This window comes from Odontesthes bonariensis, chromosome 6 (assembly GCF_027942865.1).
Source record: "Odontesthes bonariensis isolate fOdoBon6 chromosome 6, fOdoBon6.hap1, whole genome shotgun sequence".
NCBI classification, from domain to species: domain Eukaryota; kingdom Metazoa; phylum Chordata; class Actinopteri; order Atheriniformes; family Atherinopsidae; genus Odontesthes; species Odontesthes bonariensis.
In genome coordinates, this window is record NC_134511.1 from 34,555,329 (window position 1) to 34,574,524 (window position 19,196).

At 38.6% G+C, this 19,196-nt stretch overlaps 1 protein-coding gene across 1 annotated transcript in view; it reads left to right on the top strand.

Moving 5' to 3' along the window:
• slc15a4 (solute carrier family 15 member 4) overlaps nucleotides 1-19,196 on the top strand; it is a 29,967-nt gene that overhangs the window by 1,698 nt on the left and 9,073 nt on the right. The window contains exons 3-8 of the mRNA XM_075468502.1: nucleotides 5,706-5,998; nucleotides 6,802-6,943; nucleotides 7,148-7,228; nucleotides 9,280-9,460; nucleotides 12,304-12,462; nucleotides 17,621-17,779. Coding sequence (XP_075324617.1) covers nucleotides 5,706-5,998; nucleotides 6,802-6,943; nucleotides 7,148-7,228; nucleotides 9,280-9,460; nucleotides 12,304-12,462; nucleotides 17,621-17,779 — 1,015 coding nt within the window. The remainder of the gene's footprint in view (nucleotides 1-5,705; nucleotides 5,999-6,801; nucleotides 6,944-7,147; nucleotides 7,229-9,279; nucleotides 9,461-12,303; nucleotides 12,463-17,620; nucleotides 17,780-19,196) is intronic.

Below are 19,196 nucleotides of genomic sequence, written 5' to 3' on the forward strand. Positions count from 1 at the left end.
CTTTTTTCATTGAAAGTTTGCCATGTGGGTCACATTTTTGCTATTATTCTGATTGTAGTCACATGCTCTTTGACACCAACAGTTGAAATCTATACCTGCAGGTCTTTGATGGTTTTTTATGTGTTTGGAGATTTTATGTGTCAAATGGTCTGCTCTTAGGTTAGATTTCCTGTGACAGCCCGTCCAATGCATTCTGTACGGCACATGTAGACTCCTTACTCTAAAGTGAGTAGTTTAGTTAATTAAGGGGTCTTTTTGAATCGTAGGTAGACACGACCCTTTTTCCAAAGAGCTTATGACAACTCTTTAGATCTTGAAATGATAACAGCACACACACACTTCAAAACCAAAGAGAATAATAGACCTTATGTGTTAAATGTTTAAATAAGTTGGGTTTCACATGTTACTTGATTCCAACTTTCTGTATTTTAAGGATAGTTAAATTTGGGGGTGTTATCTTTTACTTTACTCATTTAGTAAATGGGAGTAATAACATTAAAACTTTATGTGTCATCGAGTAGAACACATGGCCTACTGAATGTGCACTGTTTCTAAGAGGGGCCTTTTTCCACACATGTTGGGAAAAGTTTCAGTGGAATTTCACATGACTGTATCTCCATTAATAAATTGATTGGTTTTGGACCACAGTCAATGGCAATCTTTGTCTCTCCCACATTCACACAAATAAAGTCCCACAAACAATGAGGAATAACGCTTTCAGTTATACTTTGGTGGTAATAAGAAGTAAAACAGGCATGTCACTTTGGTGACAGAATTGGCTTATCCGGAGGAGCCATTGGAAGAAGCCGTCATGGGAATAGGAAAGTTCATCAATTGAGTCATTGTATCTCAAAACAATCTTAACAAGGAATGGATAAAACCTTTCAAAGGGGACTGGCAGGGTGAATAGGATTGGTACTTGAGCCTGGTCAATGTCAATTGTCAATGCTTCCTTTCACCACGATCAAACACTCAACATGCATTGGAGCAGGACATAAGAGAAACATAGAAGTTAATGAAACACATCAGCTAGATTATTGATAGTGTCAGGTAATTCATCAGAAAAGACTCTTATTGACCATAGAAAGTTACTTTTTTTCTGAATTTGAAATCGATAATTCATCATGTGATGGCAGAAGTTTTGTGATATACTAATCACATTATTCAGTTAAAGGTCTTAAAACATGAATACCCAAGTGAAACAGAAAATGTCCTGTTTAATTTTATCTGATTCTAGTTCTAGTTCTAGAGCAGCTGCATCTGTGTAACTGGTGATGCGTAGATCTTAAAAGTTTTGATGTGAAATTAGAGGGGGGGAAAAACTACTCGGTTGTGAAACCTGGTCAGTAAAATATGTATTGGTCCTTTCATGTTTGCTGGAGAAACAATACAAAAACAATACAATTTGTTAAATTTCTCTCATTCTTGCCTAACTTAAGGCTAGATGCATTATTTTGTATCGAATCTAAATAAAGGAGCAAAATAGTATTTAAAAGACTTTGTTGGGTACATGCCAATGAATTGACTCATCTTTAAATTAACTTTGCAGAAGTACAAAAACAAAGCCCAAGAAGATTTAGTTGAGCATTAGGACTTTGTCTCATCCCAGGTAAATTGTAGTTGTATTGGTGCATCTTTTGTGCTCATTTATAAGACAAGCCCACTCTATCATATGCTGTTTAAATATTTTCCCTTTACAAGAGGAACTGCATGATGAATGGATTAGTGCCATTATGAAAGTACTTTGAACTAAATTTATTGCACTTCTGCTAAGTGTACTTAAGCCATCAGAGATTCTGTTAGATTGCAGAGTGAATATGACATGTCTGTTTTCTTTTGTCTGCTGAGTGGAAAAAAAACCATGAGGCGTTCTGTGCACATTTTTATGCTTGTGCCAACTCAGTTCAGTTATTGATATTCCGTGCAATGATATGCTGCTGAAATTAGATACACATATTCTGTAGCATTGGGATATCATTCCCCCTCATGGCCTGATTGAAGACTCCTTTATTCATGTTTTATTTCTATTTAAAGTAGACTGTACGAGATGACATATGTTAGGTCCTGCCTGATCATGAATATAACCACCATCACAGTCTTGAGTTCAACAGCCCCTCTTCACCAATCCCAGCTGTGCAGCGAGGCAATCAAATGCTTTATCATGCTCCTCTATTTCAGGGAACAAAACTTATAGACATGAGATTTTTCTTCACTTTCTGTTGATTCACACTGAATGATGGATTTTGGATGAGACACAGATGCATGACAAGACACATGACCTGCAGTGCAACTAGCAAACTGTGAATTAAAACCAGCACTGTTGTGCATTGCATCCAGTACAAACAAAATTAAATAAAAATAAAGCAAGTCACTAAAGAGACTGTCACAACCATGTAGGAGAACCGACTCAAAATATGCTGTACTGACAAGGTTGTCGCAGCTTACATATTTTTCACGATTCACATCTAAAGAGAATTTCTGATGTTACCATAGCCATGATCAAATACGTCCTCGTTGGATGCTGCACTTGGACTTAAAAAAAAAAAAAAACTAAGTTGTCCTAAGAGAGCTGGGTGCAAGAGGGATGAACAGATAATGCTGAAGTCAAAGCAAGAGACAGGGAAGGGTTTTATGAAAGAGATGTCATATATACAGTCTGAAATGGAAGCTTGAGAAATAAGATTTCTGAAGACGGGTATCTGCCAGGGGCTCTCTGCCTGCAGACTGAATGTTTCATCATACCAAACTTAGCAGGCTACCACTAAGATCAGGGCCAGACCTTACTGCCTTGCAATCTCCAGAACAAAGAACATAACACTGGGGGAAAACATGGAATGCATACTCAAGTATTTTTCCATCAGTGATCGAAACCATTCATTCTCAGTTGTTAAATGAATTGCCATAGAACCAAGCAGTGGCCAGGAGGTTCTGGCCCCTGGGGTAAAGAGATCCATTTCTGTCCTGTTGAACAAACCCGACATCTGAACCATTACCTATTACTCAGTCTCTATTATTGTACAAGAGGCAGCCCTCTGAAGAGCAGGCCTGCTCCAAAGCTCAGGCATCTTGGAATTTGGGTGCTGAATGCTGAACCACAGCAGAAGAGTGAAAGGTAGTTTTAACTGGAAAACAGGCGGGACCTCTCCTGTCTGTAAATATAGAAAACCAACATTTTACTTTCTGTTATGCTAAAAACATGCTTTCCTGTCTAAAGTGGGCAAAAATAGAAATCGCTAGCTACCTCTAGCTAGTCAAAATTAGGTTGGACTGTGCTGCTGTCCAGACCCCTTTCACCATGATGCCTTTACACAGATCACCACCCCCCCTACTGGGGGAGATCTCTAGACACCACCTTGCAAGAGATTCCACTGGGCCAGTAAGGCAATCCTCAGTTATCATCATCCATCTTTGAAGGTGATACAACCCACAAAGCTGGTGAAAGCAAGGTCAGCATTAGAAGGCTGACATCTTTAACCAGTCAAACTGAACTACAGGAATCATAGTTGGATATTGTTTAAGTAGCATCGATAAATCAGTATCGACATCACGTCCGGAGGTGATAATGCGCACTCCCTTGGTCCGCTTCTTCCTCTGCTCAGATTTTGTCTGGATGGGGTTGAGTGGTAGCCCAAGCATATGGACACGAGCTTATCCAAACACGAAGCCTTTCCTTATCTGAAGATCTTACAATCAGCCAAAGGTGTTTCTATCACCCTTGTGTGGACCATTCCTTTGTCCAGAGAGAATGTCAGTCAGACATGCAGGAGATAAAATACTTGGTCACTATGACCTCATTGAGTCAGGGTGTCAGTAGCTCATCACGGGGCATCAGTACCCCAAGCCCTTTTCGGCACATTGCCTGATAAATCGAAGCATAGCAACGGAGCTCAGCAGTATCTGCCTGTGCTGGTTGCTGGTAGATTTGATCTAACTGCTGTTTTAAAGGGGAACTGCGGTATTTTCAACATTAAGCCTCTTTTCTGAGTCGTCTGCAATGTTTTAGAACCCCCCTCACCGCTTTTTTGATGTTTACTGCTGTCTCCGGTATTTGCCTAATTTTGATTCTTCTCAACCTGCTTCAGAATGGCAAGTCATGCGCATGTCTAGAAAGGTCCGTAAAAGCACAATAAACGTCCGTTTTCAAAATCATCAACTCACCGGAGTGGTTACTGGTGTGCACTGGTAATCCATATCAAATTTCGTGGCGAAAAGTTGCTTCTGTCGTGTTTTATTTGACATTTTGTACTGGATGTTCATTGATATTACTCCGCCACCGATAAGAAAATAGTGCGAGCATGAACGAGCTGCCAAATAAAACACGACAGAAGCAACTTTTCACAACGAAATTTGATATGGATTACCAGTGCACACCAGTAACCACTCCGGTGAGTTGATGATTTTGAAAACGGACGTTTATTGTGCTTTTACGGACCTTTCTAGACATGCGCATGACTTGCCATTCCGAAGCAGGTTGAGAAGAATCAAAATTAGGCAAATACCGGAGACAGCAGTAAACATCAAAAAAGCGGTGAGGGGGGTTCTAAAACATTGCAGACGACTCAGAAAAGAGGCTTAATGTTGAAAATACCGCAGTTCCCCTTTAAGTCTTTTAAGCGTCAATTTTGGCCATGGCTACATCGTGTGTGTTAATTTGTTCTTTTCTTCCTTGTTCTTCGTAGCACAATATCACCGCAAAGAGCATGGCCTTCTCACGCACCCGTTGCTCACCTTTTCTTGTTCAAACTGACTGAACAGAGACGGCTTACTGCTGTATTAGTGTGTGGTTTCAAATATCATGTTGGTGTCCTGAAATCAGTGCTGTCTCAAGAATACTGGTGTCTACAACTAGAGCTTTGACCTCCATTCAGCCTCCCTACAGAGGAAACAGAATGGCGAAGACAAAATAGTCCCATTCTGAATGGGCAGTGTGATTGGGGGTTCTCTGGGATCTTTTTACATTCTAGAATAGCTGAAACCAAACCACAGCTGTTGCTCTTAGTGATTTTGTCAGATGATATCAGTCACAGAAATCAGTGAGTGCTGGTTCACAGGTAGAATAACGGGCCGCCTTATTATTTCAAACTCCTTCAGCAACAACTTGATTTTAGTCATAATGGCTTTCGATATTCATAGAAAATATTGAGATATAAATCGACTCATTTGGTCGTTATTGTCATCATCGTTAGTGTCCAGATGAAATTGGAGCTGGCTAGTGCTCGTAAAGTTCTCAGACTCAAGCTTACCTTACCTTATCCCTTTAGATGGCAAAACAAAACTTGTCAGTTGAATGAAAACTCGATAGCTTTGGTGAATATAACCAATAACGGCTGTTAACTACTTGTTAGAGCTGTATCTTTTGAAAAAATAGAGCTAAGTAGCTGTAGCTTGCTAACCTAACATGGTGAAGATGCTCATTGCAAGGTGAACATTTTAAGAACTAAGAGATTTGTTATAACTACGTTGATATATGTGCAGCCAGGGCTTTACACATTATCACAGATGAACTGCATTAAAGTGCAAATCTTCAGTGAGGTTGCACAGAGACATAATATTCCATACTGTATGTCTTGAAATTAGCGCATCCACTGATATAGGCACTGGTATGACAACTTTTGCTAAGTTTATTTCCATTTTTGCTCTGCCCATGTATGAATGCATGTGTGTATCGTCTGGTTGCTGTTATCCTCTGCTGTGTGTGATCTTAGGTCAAAGACAGAGGACCTGAGGCCACACGTCGATTCTTTAACTGGTTCTACTGGTGCATCAACCTCGGAGCGATCGTATCTCTGGGAGGTGTGGCCTACATCCAGCAAAATTTCAGCTTTGAGCTCGGCTACATCATTCCCACTGTGTGCCTTGGGGTGTCCTTCCTGGTCTTTCTCCTGGGTCGTACTGTTTTCATCATGAAGCCTGCTGATGGCAGTGCCTTTTCTGATATGTTCAAGATCATGGGCTTTGCCTGCTGTTCACAGAAACCAAACGAGCCCAACTTGCTTCGGTGAGAGTTGCCTGTCGTGTCTGTGGGACAGTAATTTTACAATTATGAATGTGGTGATATGAAAAAAAAAAAAAAGAATCTATGAATAAAATTGTCAGACAACATGAAGTAATAAAATCCCCTCAATAACAAACAGCATACTGACATTAAAAGTGGTCCAGTAAAGCATTTCAGTCTCAGTAACAGGGTCATTTTAAAGTGAAACAAAAACATTGTAAAAATGTTGGAAATATGAGTGAAAAAAGAAAGTTACAAAAGTCTTGGGATTTTAAACATTGTCATTTGTGTCTTGAGTGATAGATTTTCTCATAGTTCGTTTCTAAGGTGAGATGCAAGGCACCTCTAGCATGTTTATCATTTATTTGATCCTAATGCTTACATGTTTTTTTCCACCTGTTTGTGCATTCATCTTCATTTCCCTGTGGTGTGTGAAAGGTTATTCTGAAGTGCTGAAAGTTGACTTTGAACCAAAGTAGCACAATCGGCTCAAAAACTTGGCATTGAATATTTTAACTTGGACAATCCTGCAGACTTTCAAGAATTCCTTATTAAAGCCTTTCTCAAGAGATGAGGATTATAGGCTTTAGCGTAAGTTTTTCTCCTATCTCTAGAAGTGCTATTAATAAAGGGTAAGATGTTCTCAAGAAAGGCTGATTAAGTCTCCCACTTCAAGAGTTAAGACTAGTGAGAATAGACCATATTTCATTATTTTTTTTATTAATTTCATGCTTTTAATCACACTGTAGTCCAAGTTTTTCTTTCTTTTTCTTTCATTTATGTTTTTATTCTGTGTTCTTTTGAAGAAAAAAACCAACGCTCCTTGATAGTGCAAAAGTGACCTATGGAGGAAAATTTCCAGAGGAAAAAGTAGAGGAAGTGAAAGCACTGCTGAAAATCCTTCCAGTTTTCTTTGCCCTCATTCCTTACTGGACCGTGTACTTCCAGGTAAGATCAACTCGTTTTTCAAAGGTTGACAAATATAAAAGACTTTGGCATGCCAACACAAGCTTGCTGGATGCAAACATGCACAGATGTGTTAGCATGTGGGAAGATTATTTTCTGCGGAGGAATGGCTTTGCGCCGAGACTCTGTTGATCATAAAGTAGAGAATTACTCCATGCTGAGACTAATCTCCTTATTGTGTTGCAGATGCAGACAACATACATCCTGCAGAGCCTCCATCTGAGGATTCCTGATACATCCAGTAACAGCACTGCCGAATCCCATCAGGTAACCAATAGTGGAACAGGTCCTAATCCAGGTGTTTATTTCCTGTTTCATTAAATAATATATGCTAGTGTGGTTTGATATTGTGATTTATCCCTTTAACTGCACAATGTCATTTTACAGAATTAATAATGACAGCATGGGACCTGCTTTTCCATAAGTAGTTTTGAACTAGATTTTTCTCTGCTGAAAGAAAAAGCATCATTTGGTCACTGACTCACAATGCTAGGCAACAGCTGGAGGCTTCAGCAAAGGCTCGTAATGCTTTGGGGATTAAGTCACAACTTCACAGACTAATGCCTCGCCGATTAGCAACCTGGCTGCGATTGCATCTCTCAACAGCAGCCCCTCCACCTGATGCTTCCTGGCGATTGTTGCTGATGTAACTCACTCCCACAGATTGTATATTGAGATCTAGAGGGCTTTGATGACTCCCTCAGCTTCTCCACTTGATATTTAACCCTCAAAAATCAAAGGTTTCAAAGCCATAAAATAGCAGACTGGAAAGAGCAGTATGTGCTCAGTAGTTACCTGTTCCTTTTATTGAACAGGTATGCTCGAGGTGTTAATGATGTACCAACTTCATGGGAAAGTGAAGTGAAACATTTGGCTGTAAACCAGTCTAACAACACAAAAACGACATGGACTTTCATATTCTCCTATATTTCATGGTAATATGGGCTGGCATTTTTGTTCACTCATCATTACCCATCATTTCTAACTTTTTTAACTATATGTGTTCTGTTTCCTTTTACTTACTGTTTGTTTGGTATCAAAAGAGGAAGTAAGCCTTTTCTGCTACCAGCCTTGGCACTTCTCAACATCAAAAGGGAAGTGAGATTAGGTGCCTCTGTGATTTTCTCCCTCATCTCACTTGACACATTTCAACAGCTAACCTGAACAAATACTGTTTTCTCAAGGAAATGTAACCCATACTAATGATGCAGAATAGCAGCCAGGACTTAACATTTTGAAATTATTTACAATCCCATTAAATTCACAAGCTTTATAATGTTTGACTGTTTGCTTTTGTAAGGTACTGCAGCCTTTTCATTAAAAAGTGACGATACTTTGAAATTGCCTTGTAATAATGATACAGTTATTATAGATTTTTCCAGTGTTTATTTCTCACAACACTACCAAAACTTAGTTTGAAATGTGAATGTTTTATTTATTTGTTTTATGTTTCTATTTCCGAAACTGATACTAATCTTTTACGTATGTGCAGTATGAACATAAGGGATTTTGTGAGGAACAGCGATTTGTTTTGATTTCTCCCATCATCCGTGCCAGGCTCTCCCTGACAAACAAGTCATTTCTCTTGGAACTTTCTGTCATTGTGAATATGATTATGTGCAAACATAGAGGAAAACACTCTCTAATGAGCCTTGTATAGATTGCTTGCAGTTATGCCAAGGAAAATGATACCATCAGAAGTATTAAACCAGAGACAAATCAGGCCCTTGGATGGCACTTTGAATAGCAAAAAACAGCTCCAACAAGTGACACTTTTTTATTGTTCAACCAGTAAGATATTTCCCAAACCTGTATGTACTTTGTATGCTCCCCTTCTAGTTTATATTTGATTTATTTTGTTTGCACAATCAAGTTAGTCACTTCAAAGGCTAAACATTAAAGTGACTGATTGAAATTTGTTCCAATTTGTTCCTGAGTTTTAATTTTGAAGTTTGAAACACACTGTAGATGGATGTGCATGCTAAAAACAAGAATACTTTCAGCACAAATGCTACCCCTGTTGCCACCGTGAATATTCATCCACTCACTCTTTACATTTATTTGACTGTGTGCTTTTTTTCAGAGTGAATTGAATTAATATTTGTTCATTAAATTGTGTTTGGATTTCACCACCTGGGGGTGCCAAAGCAGTATCAACACTGGAGTTTGCTCACTGAACACACATGCACACACCTGAACACAAAGGCTGTGAAGTAGACTGTGAATTGTGTTGGAATACACTTGTATCCTCTGTTGTTCTCATGCTTTGTTGCTTCTTGTACATTTCTTATCTAATCTCTCTCTTCTTATTCCCCCAGATGACATTTCGCTTCCCAGCTGCATGGCTCACCATGTTTGACGCAGTGCTCATCCTTATGCTGATTCCCCTTAAAGACAAAGTCGTGGACCCCATCTTGAAACGCCGCGGCCTGCTGCCTTCCTCTCTGAAGAGGATTGCAGTGGGGATGTTCTTTGTCATGTGGTCAGCCGTGGCAGCGGGTGAGTGCACTAAAAGACTCATTTATAATGTTAATTCAACTGGCCCAAACAATCTTTTGGTGGTAACTACTGCATGTAATTAATACTTTCCCAGAACAAGGTACAGTAGCTTTAATGCCACATCTGCACCATTTTACTCATTTCAATGATGACTCAACAGTGAGGAAAAATGTTGCATGGAAAGTGTCACTGAGCCAAAGTTTGATCTACTCTGAGTATGATTCATCTGCATTTGGATAATCCTTTATTTAACTAACGATTACCCTCAGTGTGTTGCTTTTTGCGGGACAGATGGTCACTGACAGATGCATCATTTGTTCTATGAATCAAAACATCAACAACCTGGCAAAGGGAACGCAGCCCAGAGGACTGTATTTTTTCCCACACCCACATGCAGCAGCGCTCCTCAGTCCTGTTGATTATTTCTTTAATAAAGTCTCAGTCAGGCCTGTGAGTGGGTGCTGAAATGTACAGTAGAAAAAACACGACCTATAAATGTGTTTTAGCAACAATCAGAATGCATGACATACATTTTTTGCACATATGGCAAAAGCTCATTTTGACATGCTTAAATTCAAGTTCACATAGATGTATTACTAATGGCTGATTCATGCGTTTCATGTACAGTAAATTAGGTGTGTTATTTATATACTGAATATTATGACTTAACAGTACCAAATTAAATATCTAAAGGGTGCTGGAGTAAAGTCTCAACCTTGAGCTTGAGTTGAAATAAATGTAGCAAAGAAGAGATGACAACCTTTTCTTTTTGTTTGGGAAGTCTTACATATTCTAGTGGACATTTATGAAAGCCTGTCTTAGCATCCTTTTCAGTTATTATGATGCAATAAAACCTCAATTTAGAAAAATGGAATATGTCTAGTAAGATTCCTTTTCAGAAACTATGTAGTTTCCTTTAAGGGATGGTGCTCTAACATGTCCATTTCAATGTTTAAAAGCTTTTCAGGTATTTATTTTTCCATTTGGAATTGCAATTCTTGCATTTGAAGTCAAGCAAAATAAATTCAGAATACTGCAGAAAGTCATTTTGAGTTCTGGGAGTGGACAGAAAGGTTTTAAGATGGTGCTGTGGAGTGGGCATTGGTCACAGAATATAAGAGGAATACACAACTAGTGTGCAATGCAGTTCTGACTTGGACTTTAGGAGACAAATCAGACGACAGGATCAAATTTATAGAGTACAATGCATTTTATTATGAGCCCTCCTCTGCAGCTGTTTTATGTAATTTCTTACAGAAAAAAAACGTTGAGCCTGAGGGTTATTTATCCACAACATTTCCTTACTTCCCATTCATTCAGTTACACAGAGTAACTCCTGTGAGCTTCCTTGAATTAATATTAGATTTGAGCTGCATCCTCAGTTGGCTTTATTTGTGTCCTCATTGCTAATATCTTTAACATTCTACAAGCTAAATTAAAGTCGTTTAGACCATCAGGTTGATAGAAGTGAATATCCTAGTATGACATCTTTTGCCCCAAAAATATCCAGTTGCACATGTTACAATGTCAGCCTGCCACTCGGTGTCCCCAGCAAGGACCAAACAATTGCTGTGCAGTGTTAGGATCATTTTAGTCATGTTGCGTATGAAATGTGTGGGAATTTGTCAAAGATTGATGCAGCAGTATTACACAGGGTTTCATAGGGCATTTGCTGACACATTTCATGGCATGAGGAGAGCTGGACTTCCCATGCAGTGAAGGGAGGGAGGAAACATGCTGTCACGCAGGCGGCGTACTTTTTCTGATCATTTCTGTGCAAAATTTTCAGACCAGCTATAAAAAGCCATGCTGATGTTGGTTTTGAAATTATAATTTTTTTCTATTTAACCAATTTTAACACATTCTCTTAAGTTTATGTTCTAATTTCAATAAAGTTCAAAGGTTTTTATCTGTTTAAAAGCTCCTCTTTAAAAAAAAAAATATATATATATATATATATATATATATCACAGAGTTGCAAAGGATCACACTTAGTTGTCTAATGTGTGATGTTTAGTTGGGGTAATGGGTATGTGTTTTTAATGTGTGAGACTTGCTCTGGGCAGCCCAGTGGTCACACTGCAGGAGATGGACAGCTGGTATTATTGGATATCCGGATTACAAGGCAACAACTTCTCTGAAATATAGCATTAAGTGTAGTTATGATAGGAAGCTATGTCTGAGAGTTATCTGGAAATAGCCACTGGGTACATGATAACAGCTATCGACTAAAGCTTTAAGGAGGCAGCAGCAGTTGATGACAACTGCTTGGTTGTTATTATTGAACTGTCTGCACTGTCCCTTTACTATATGCCAGGATATGAAAGTGTGCAGATGTGATCTTAATAAAGTGGTAAGAAATCCTTAAAACTAGCTAAATCCTTAATGGGCTGTCACTGTATCGTTGGATTCTGGCTGCTTTTGGCTGTTTGTTGGCGTCATGGATGTCAAAGTAATGAAACAAGTGGGTCTTCATCCACCCCAAAGTACCCCATCACTTATTTATCTATTTATTGAATCTACAAAAGAGTGGCTGCAAAAGAAAAGACACAAAGTGATGCGTTGGTCCAGTCAAGGAACAGACCCAACCTGATTATAACACTGTGGCGAGCTTTTTAGAGAGCGTTGCATGAACAAATGCCTGCAAACCTCAGTGAAACAATGTTATGAAGAAGAGTGGGCAAAACTAATCCACAACAATGTGGCAGAGTGAATATTTTTCAGAAAATTATTACTTCAAATTACTGCTGCATATGTACTTGTGAATGTGTATATTTTTTTGGTATTATCTCTCTGCCTCTCAGCTAAATGTGTTTATGTCTTTTCTGTCTCCACCTTATCAGGTATCTTGGAGACCAAACGCCTGGAGATCGTCAAGTCAAATGGCACCTTTGACCAGGTGCTTGGCAACGTTATCTACTACGCGGCAGATTTACCCATATGGTGGCAGGTGCCCCAATATGTGCTGATAGGAATCAGTGAAATCTTTGCTAGCATTGCAGGTATAGTTGTTTGACATTCTCTGTGGAATTCATGTGTTAAAAGCTCTAATTTAACTCTAAGGTAAAGATTGTGATTCAGACTAACAATGACATGCAATATGAGTCAGTGATGGGACTCATGTTCTTAGTTTGCCTGGTTTGCCTTCACAAAGAACCGCTCTAAAGAGATTGTGTAGTAATACCTATAGTGTCCATTCTTGATGGCAGATTGCAATGAAGACTAATGCCTGAACCCCTTTTTTTTCTCTTTACTTGGTTCATTGCCAGACTGCACCAGCGTAATGTGTTTGTAGGTTGCTGTCCAGAGTAAATACCCCTAGGACATCAACTGATAGTTGATTATCCTGATTTCCTTTCCTTACAACTGCAAGCGATTGTTCAGTAATGGAACATTTTATAACTAACCTTTTTGCAGGCATGTGACCAACCTCATATTAGGACCAACCAGTTACCGTAGACAATAAGACGGATAAATGTGCAATCATGTACATTAGACTCTCCTTTGTAGTCCTGATGAAGCAGTTACACATGCAACACAATTACCATCGTGACTTAAATCTTTCCCCTCGATGTTTAGTTAGCTGCATCATTAACATGAACCACAATTAAGTTAAATATGCACAAGCTTTTGAAATAGTAATGAGGGTGTGCTCCCTGCTTCCTCCATCCTATATACCCGCCTAATCCAATTCAAGGTCGCGGAGAGGCTGGAGCCTATCGCAGCTGCTATTAGGGGCAAAGGCTGAATGCACCCTGGATATATATCCATTTAGCAAGCTTACCCTGCTAAGTAAGTGCCATAACATACCAACCTGTTAACCTTTATGGAAAGAAATGTGGGACACAGTCAAAACAAAAGTGAATGACAACAGAAATGTTTGGGGATTTCATCATCTATGGTACATAATATTATTAAAAGATTCTGAGAATCCGTAGAAATCTCTGTACACCAGGGACAAGGCTGAAAACCAAAATTGAATGGCCTTAATGCAGATGGCACGATTCTAGAGTCAAAATCCCCCTTTGTTTTTCATTTCAAATACCTCTTTTAATATACCTCCAGTAGTACGCTATATACTTACTTGCGTAGTATGTGAATTTGACTAGGTAGTATCAAATTGAGTGCCGGTTGTGCACTTAACTGAAATGATGTTTGTAACATTTGACTGTTTATCACCTATGCTGTCAGACACTTTTGCAACTGTTTACATTTGATCAATCCTCTGAGCAAAATCCTCTACATTGAAAATCTGCCATTGTTTAGTAATTGGCTCATGGTTCCTACCTTTCTACTTGGCCAAGATGGCATTAATTAAGGGTGACCAATTTTATGTCAACTTTTTGACCATTATAAACACACCATGCAGATTCTTACTGTACTCTTCATTTAGTCCTGAATCTCTGTAGGAACCAATTATACACTCAAAAGAGCAGATGTAAGTGCAAAAGTGCGCACGTTTAGACACACTGACCAGTTACACTTCAGGAACACTTCTGAAAATGACTGCCTGGTAACACACTCCAGACCTGTGAGCCGCTTTTGTTCTGTTATGAAATGACAAAATGTGTCAGAGAATGCCCTGAACTGTATAGCAACTGAAATAATCCATCTGCCAGGAATGGGAACACCTTTTCCTTTTAAAACTGAAACAGTCGGTCTCCTCTCTTCCCAAATATACGGCAGAGCAGTAAACATGCCACTGTACAACCTATTTTGATGGCAGAGGCATCTGACTCAAATTTGGTTATAAATTAGTTAAATTGTACATTATTATTGTACATTTTACAAAGCACCACAACACTGTTGGAAATGAGGTTGAAAGTTTCAAAGATTTTTTCACAAGCCTCCCCTGAGTTTTTATTTAGTCATACCAGAGTACGTCTTGATGACCGAGTTCCTTTGTGAAAAGAAGATTGCATTTTTATGGAAAAGATTACAATCCTAAATTTCTCAGACCAACTTTTCACTTATTTTTCTTATGAATGTCCCCAGGTCTGATTTGAATCCAAAGCCTGTTCACTGCCGGAGACATATGCTCATCAAAGTGTGGCATCCCATAATCCTTCATTGAAATTTCATCAGTGTTTTCTTTCCTCGGAGAAATAGATTTCCTGCTTTAAAAAGAAAAAAAATGATCAAGTAAAAAAAAATAGAATAACATCAAAGATGATCAGAATGGTTAATGCTGGAGGTGACAGCTGCAAGCTCCTCGTTTTTGGGTATGAACAGGAAACTGCACAGTAAGCTGCCTCTCACTTCGTTTGAACCCTGGCCTAAAGAAGAAATGCTATTCAATTAACAACTATGAGAAGTTGGAGTATATTGCCACTCAGACATTAATTAAATTAAATTCAAAATGTATTTATATAGCACATTAAAACAACCTCAGCTGACCAAAGTGCTTCACAATAGCAACTGCATCACATATTAAGAGAGTCATCAATAAAATAGCAATAAGAATAACTGCATCACAGATAAAATACTTTTTTTTAATAAAATAACAATAAAAGTAACAATAAACGCTAAGGTAAACTCCATTTCAGCTAGTGGAAAGCCAGAGAAAAGAGATGTGTTTTCAGTCTGGATTTGAACTGACCTAAAGACTGAGAGGACCTGACAGACAAAGGGAGGCTGGTCCACAGTCTGGGTGCTGCCACAGAGAAGGCTCTATCCCCTCTGGTCTTTAGCCTGGCTTTGGGAACAGCCAACGGGAGCTGGTCAGCTGACCTCAGGGCTATGGAATCAACAGCAACAGGAGTTTGTGTCTGTCAGAAACACACTGACTGTGAAACTTTGCAGAACTCTGGTGGCAGCTTGGGGCCATACCTGTCCTTCAATATACTCACAGTTCATTATTGAAATCTTCCTTGTTTGGTTTTAGTCATTGTCCTATTACAATGGATCATGTTGTGGGCTCTTTCCTATACACTCATACTTTGAGCCATTAATATTTAATCCGTTTTCCAGTTTCCAGTCACTTGACGTTTCTTATGGGAATGAACATTTATCATCTTTAAGGTTAAAATTCATGGATACTGAAATTTGCGTAGTCAGCTTGGGTATTACACAGTTCTCGATCAAGGCTTCTGTAAAACATTGGAATCCATATGAGTCTAACGTGGTCCCTATGAAAGTCAAATCTAGCCAAACAAAGCACTTAAAATAAATGCACTTTCAGACTGTGCCGTCCCACAGGACTCACTTCAAGGAAAATTGGCTGACAGGATTGTAACCTTTGACTGGTAAAGAGGAATATTTCCCTTTAGTCGTGTTCTGTTTGAATAAATCTGTTTTAAAACTGCTGGAGCCATCAGACTTTACGTTATTTCTATACACATACACAAAGTTTGTGTGCTTACAGGTATTTTTATTGAGTAATTCACAAAAAAGGTTAAAAGCTCATTTTATGTTTTTAATAGGGCTGGGCAACGATTAAAATGTTTAATCTAATTAATCACATGATTTCCCTGATTAATCACGATTAATCGCATTTGTACGCAAAATCCAAAAATGAATTCAAAAGTAGCGTATAGCTTTTAGCATTTAGTCTTATTTTAAATGTGCTGCCATATGAATGAAAGTGCCATAACATTTGTTGTGCAAACACACTTTTAACATCAGCATTTTTATGTAGTTTTTATGTAGAAGCCTCGCTCCACTGTCTGTTTCCTTGAATGACTTGCTGCTATCAGTTGTGTGTTTTGCCTTTAAGTGATATTTTAGACTGGAACTACTACGGTGTTAAGACAATTCAACTTGGCATTGTTTACAGATGACTTTGGTTCTGTCGACTCCGCCGTCTGGAAGAACTTTAAAATGAAAATGGCCGAGTAAAAGTTCCGTTCCCTTCTCCATGTTTGGTGGATCCGCCGATTACTTTCTTTTCCGGTTCCGCAGCAGACAGCAACAGACTTTTACAAAATAAAAGCCTGTGAGCAACAGACTTTTACAATAATAAAATAAATAATAAAACCTGCGCTAATGCACGATAACATATTTGTCGGCGTTAAATAATTAATGAGTTAACGCGATAATAATGAGTTAACTCGCCCAGCCCTAGTTTTTAAAACAGCCAAACCCACGCTCCTTGAAGGGAAAAAAAAAAGCCAAGTCCATTTAGTCATTTCACCTAATCCTACATATTTCGCTTTTTTTGAATAATACCTTTGGTCAAGAGAGGTAAAGATTTTATATTTCTTCTGGTGAACTCCATTACTTTGATCTCACACTGTTGTCAGAGACAGACAATAGCAGGATTTTGCATAATGTTACAGAGCTGGTCTATTTTCTGTCTGCAGTGTTTGCTGTGTCATTCAACCCTCACCACCTTTTGCAGTCCCCTGTGATAGGCATACCTTCGTTGCTTACACTTGTTTTTTTGCTATCCAAAAGTTGTTTTAGGTTATTTGATTAAAGTTCATTCATATTTTCAGCTTAGTAAAAACTTCTTACATAACTAGCACATGTGTAGGATCCATAAGGAGGCTGTTCACCTTCAAGAAAAGTGTTGAAAAGTAAACATATTTAACTGCAGCTCCCTAATCTCACCAAACAGATGTAGCTATAGGGCCTCATCAGACAGTTCATATATTTGTAGTGCCGTGAAATTATCAATGACAGCTTGCAGCAAAAACGCTCTTTAGGCAAAAAAGACTTAGATTTGATTTTTTTTTTTTTTTGCCCACACTCCCCAACACATCTTTCTTTCTCTTAGGTTCCATGCCAATTTATCTTAGTCCTTTTCTGTCATGACACAATAAACAATAAATAATGTGTACCAAGCAGAGAAGGAACCCACCAATGGCAGCACAGACCAGTGGAAAATAAGCTACCAAACAGCACAGAGGAAGCCTTTTGCTCTCACACACAGTATACTAAACATGGAACATGTTGGTTATCATTATGGTTTAACAATAAATAAAGACATGCATTGTATCCCAGTACACTGTGTTATCTTTCATCTCTATTATAACCGAAATTAACTTGAAAGTGTTTGTTCAGCAAAGCAAATGTCCAAGTAGCATACTACACTATACTGTAGGCAACATTACGCTGACAATTTTCTACATAGTGACAATATACACTCTTTCCATAAAGCCCACTTGAAATATGTCACAGCATCAAAGGCAAGATGTCTGTTTTTGCTCTTTGTTACAGGTCTGGAGTTCGCCTATTCTGCAGCCCCCAAGTCCATGCAGAGTGCCATCATGGGGCTCTTCTTTTTCTTCTCTGGGATTGGCTCCTTCGTTGGTTCTGGTCTTTTGGCTATTGTCTCCCTCAAGGGTATCGGTTGGATGTCATCCCACAAAGACTTTGGTAAGAGACATGATCAAGACATATGTGACTTTCCAAATTAAAACAGCTCAATCTGATGTTTTACTAACAAAAGTTTGAGATGTGAGAAAATCGTGCTTGAACTGACTGAGACGTATCGCTCTCCGGTATTTGTTAGAATTATGGTATACATTTTTAAATCCCACTGTATTGTTATTTTTTCCTTCACCTTTACTGTATTTGTTTGCTCTCACTATAGTTACTGTATCATTTTTGGCCTCAGCGGGCACCTTCTAAAAGCTTTAAATACCAACTGTGTACTATCTTAGCTCCAAAAAGACAAAGTGGATTTGTTATGTCAGACACTACTTCAGATGACCAAAAACGTTATTCTATGAATGCTATATGTGGAAATACACAACTGGTAGCTGCCTAGTTTTTTTAAGTAATTTAAGATGTGTTAAATTTTAAGCAAATTTTTCAGCTGAAATATTTTGCCATAATGATGTTAATCTCAGTCTATTTAATAAGGAATGCACATCATGGCCATTACGTAATTATCCATCAAGCGTTCTACAACTTAGGCCCTGATATTGCACAGAAATGATTTACTTCACTGGTACAGGATTCCAGTGTTATAATGTTATTGATCCAAAATCATTGGAGTTATACATGCCATTACTGTACTTTGTGTTTGCTTGAGTTTTTTGGACTCATGTTACTCTCCAAATGCTTCAAAATATTCTCATCACAAAATGTTAAAACAAAAATGATCAGTTTTCCACCTGCATTACAGTTGGCCTAGCTTGCTGTTTGGAGTGAGTGAAAGAAACCTGTAATATCAACATTTCGCATCGACTGTGTTAGAATTTGCACGGTTCAGGATACAGATGTATATTTTCCAAGGAGCTTTGTGGAGTAGACACAGAAATAGGTTAACACCCTATACAAACTTCTTGTTTTAAAGGTGTTTTGCATTATAAATAAGCATGTCAGACTAACCACAAAGGGTTTGTGTAAATCTGTCAAACTGATGGAATGAATAGCACGGCTGTGGCAGCAGATGGATGGGCTCCCTAGTGAGTGGAGGCTCCCGTCCTCTTTGCACTTTTCCCTGAGCATGTGGTAAATAAGCCAGGACTGTAAATTGTTTATCCGCAAACACCTAATAGCTCATTAATACAGTGTGCCGACAGGTAGAGAAGTACTTTTGATGATGTTTGCACTGGAAGATGCTTGGTGTGCTTCATAAATCCATCCTTTGCACAACCTTGCGTCACTTCAGGGGAGTTAAACTAAAGCCAGATTGGCTGTTAGGCTTCTTTTGCTTTCAAAACCAAGTCACTTAAAAGGTGAGTTGCAGAAATGGAACAAAACATCCTCCTGGCCCTAATTTAAAAAAAGAAAGAAAGGAAAAAAACGCATGGCGCAAAGCTTTGACATTAAGTACAGTCAGGAA